This window comes from Trypanosoma grayi, assembly GCF_000691245.1.
Source record: "Trypanosoma grayi strain ANR4 Tgr_937_V1, whole genome shotgun sequence".
Taxonomy (NCBI): domain Eukaryota; phylum Euglenozoa; class Kinetoplastea; order Trypanosomatida; family Trypanosomatidae; genus Trypanosoma; species Trypanosoma grayi.
The window spans coordinates 1-2850 of record NW_008826556.1 but is presented as its reverse complement, the minus strand read 5'-3'; the positions used below and the strand labels follow the sequence as shown (position 1 = coordinate 2850).

Here is a 2850-nt window from a genome sequence, read left to right as displayed (position 1 = left end):
CATAGAGACGCCACACGCACAACGCCACAGCTACATGATGCCATCCATCGCCACAACAACACCGATATCACCGCAGCGCCAAACAAGCTTATTCGTACCACTCACCAACACGCACAGACACATACGCAGAGACTATTTGAAAACATGGTACTCGTCGACGCGTCCCTGCGGCACAACTACCGTCTGTAGCGGAATGAACGGCCTTCCTGCCAGAAAGATACCCTCTGCCTCCGCCTGATTAAGGCGCCGTGAGGAGATGGACACAATCTCAAACAGTGGCACACCCGTCGTGAACTTGTACGCGAAGTGGTGAATGTTCGACTTGCCAGCGCCCATACGGCTCTCGGGGCTCTTCTTCACGACGGGGAATTCCTCATAGTCGGTGTGCATCGTTAGCGTGAAACCACCTCGCGGAAGCCGACGCAGGATTGCGAGGCGCGCATTTTCGAGCTGTGACTGCGTCACCATGCCGAAGTCCGCGGTGATGAGGCCCCACTGACCGCGGATGAGTGCGGCTTCGTTGTTGATGAAGCGTGGGTCGCCGTAGCGGCGGTACTGACGAATGGGCCGCCCGGTCTTCGGGTGGACGTAGTGGTACGCGCGGAGTGTGGTGCTACGCTGAAAGAGAAACACCATCTTCTTCTCTTCCTCCTACACTCTGACAATATGAATATGCGAGGAATAAGGAGAGATAGAGAACAGCAGTAGCAGTGACATAGACGCATCAAGATGAACCAACAGAAATGCTCTCAATGGAGGCTTCATATTATAAATATATATATATATATATATATACTACTGTGAGGATCTGGGGTGCAAGTGGTGCATCCCGCTATCGGATGAATCTAAGGGGTACGACTCGCCTTACTCCACGACCAAGTCGTGCAAATATCGCTGTTGCCGTTCCCCTTGTTGAGGCGGACGTTCGCACCATCATCGCTCTTGTCATGGCCAATCCCATTGGAGCCGCATTACGACGAGTCCCCCGTATGGCTCCCATTGCCACCTCCCCGCTAGAAGGGGTCGCCGGCACACCAGCAGCCGTCGCATTACTATTAGCAGAAGCAGCAACAGCTGCGTCACCTGAGAGAGTTGTCAGCCGACTGTAGCCGCGCAAGTGCTGACTCACCCACGGCGTTGACCACGCCACCCACTCAGGTGTGAGCGTCATGAAACCGCGGCTGAGGTCGCGCAGCACGCCCTCGGTGAGATGGCGTCCCTGCGCCCCTGGTGGCTTTCGGCTGCCACTATTATTGTTGCTACTGCTGCTTGTGCCATTCGGTGACTCCTCGTCTTCTCGTCGAGCAACGCAACGCACACCAATCTCCCGCCGCGGGAGCACGTGACCGCGGTGAATCTTGTAGCCCAGGCGGTGAATCAGCTGCTGCCAGTTCCACGCCTTGCGCGCGAGTTGGTACTCCAGGGACGCTTTCTCGCGGAAGAGGCTCTCCAGTCGTTCTTCAGGAACCCCGGCAATTCCTGTCACGGTGGACGAAGACGAAGACGAAACCGCCGACCTCGCAGAAGTAGCAACAGGAGCGGAAACAGCGGTGCCATTACCCACAATACCATTGCCAGCACCACCACCACCACCACCACCCGACAACGACTTGGGCTCCGCGATGGCTTGCGTCGTCAACGCCATGAGCTTAAACAGAGCACGTGCGGGGAGCCCTGATGGCGACGACCCCACACCTTCATTCGACTCTGCCAAGTCTGTCGACGCAAAAACACAGGACTCCTTTTCACCGTCCTTCAGGAGTGACAGCAGGCCGCGGTAAAGCTCTGTGCGCACACGCAGCGATTTCGTGATGCCAATGTGACGTCCCAAGTTTAGATTTTCCTCATAGGGGTCTTCGATGCACAACTCGTACCGCGTGGGGTGCCGCTTTGCACCCCCACTGCTGTTGCCACCACCACCACCACCACTACCGACTGTGGAAGACATGGGCGGCACAACATCTTCCACGTGCCACCCCAGCATTTTTTTTGTTGTGATGCCAGGGCGATTGAGTGAGACAACGTGGTGCTCCCAGTCAAACTCAAAAGAATAAAAGTAAAAGAACCCCACCAGCATCTCACCTGCCTCCTTGTAGAGCGTGTCAAGCTCAGCAGGAGTGAGGGCTGGGTCTATCATGGGTGTGTATGTGGGGTCAAGATCCGTGTAGTCCACCAATGATACGGGAATGTCGAGTGGGTCCACGTACGGTGCATGTTTCTTCTGTATAAGGTAGTATATCCACATGATATTAATAGCGTAGCTTGTGAAGTATCCATTGACAGAGTTATTCACCCCGCTTGTTTTACTCCAATCTTTCAGCACCACTGCCCCCGGTCGCGCACAGGGGTGGCTCAACAGATACTGTCGCAGCAGCTGCGAGTTACGAATGCCAAAGGCGCGAAAGCTGAGGTCAAAGTCGATGTTATACAGCTCTGGCCGGCATTCGTCGTGCATCGGCTGCACCTTGACGCGCAGTGTTGGCGTCACGAGCGCTGGGGTGCACATTGCCGCTCGTATTGCCGTCGTTGTGCTGTCGAGTGTCATTGATACGACGTCGCCGGTGCGGTTCCACCAGACTTGCTGGACACCAGCCGGCCCCACCGCATCACGCACGCTGCCCTCCAGCACCACGCGGTCCTCACGCGTGGCGGGTGCACTCAGAACGAAGCGTACGCTGCGTGCGACTACGTCCTCCGCGTCGCGTCGCGCCACGACGAGGATAGGCGACGATGCGTGGTGCTTAATGATCGGTACACGCGCGTGGCTGATCGGCTCGAGGTTGACGAAGGAAAAGCCAGCGCGGCGCAGCAGCTCCGTGATGGCGCGCACCGCGTTGCGCTCGAGCGGCG

At 56.9% G+C, this 2850-nt stretch overlaps 2 protein-coding genes across 2 annotated transcripts; both read right to left on the bottom strand.

Annotated features, from left to right (window-relative positions):
- Window positions 1–132: 132 nt before the first annotated feature.
- Window positions 133–636, bottom strand: DQ04_09371010 (50S ribosomal protein L16; the record flags this gene model as incomplete). Its single annotated transcript, XM_009315915.1, has 1 exon — window positions 133–636. The coding sequence occupies one exon, from the start codon at window positions 634–636 to the stop codon at window positions 133–135; it is 504 nt and encodes a 167-aa protein (XP_009314190.1).
- A 196-nt stretch (window positions 637–832) lies between these two features.
- DQ04_09371000 (putative RNA editing 3 terminal uridylyl transferase 1) lies at window positions 833–2545 on the bottom strand (the record flags this gene model as incomplete). The annotated part of the gene is made up of 1 exon (XM_009315914.1): window positions 833–2545. One exon carries the CDS (start codon window positions 2543–2545, stop codon window positions 833–835), a length of 1713 nt encoding a protein of 570 aa, XP_009314189.1.
- Between the last annotated feature and the right edge of the window lie 305 nt (window positions 2546–2850).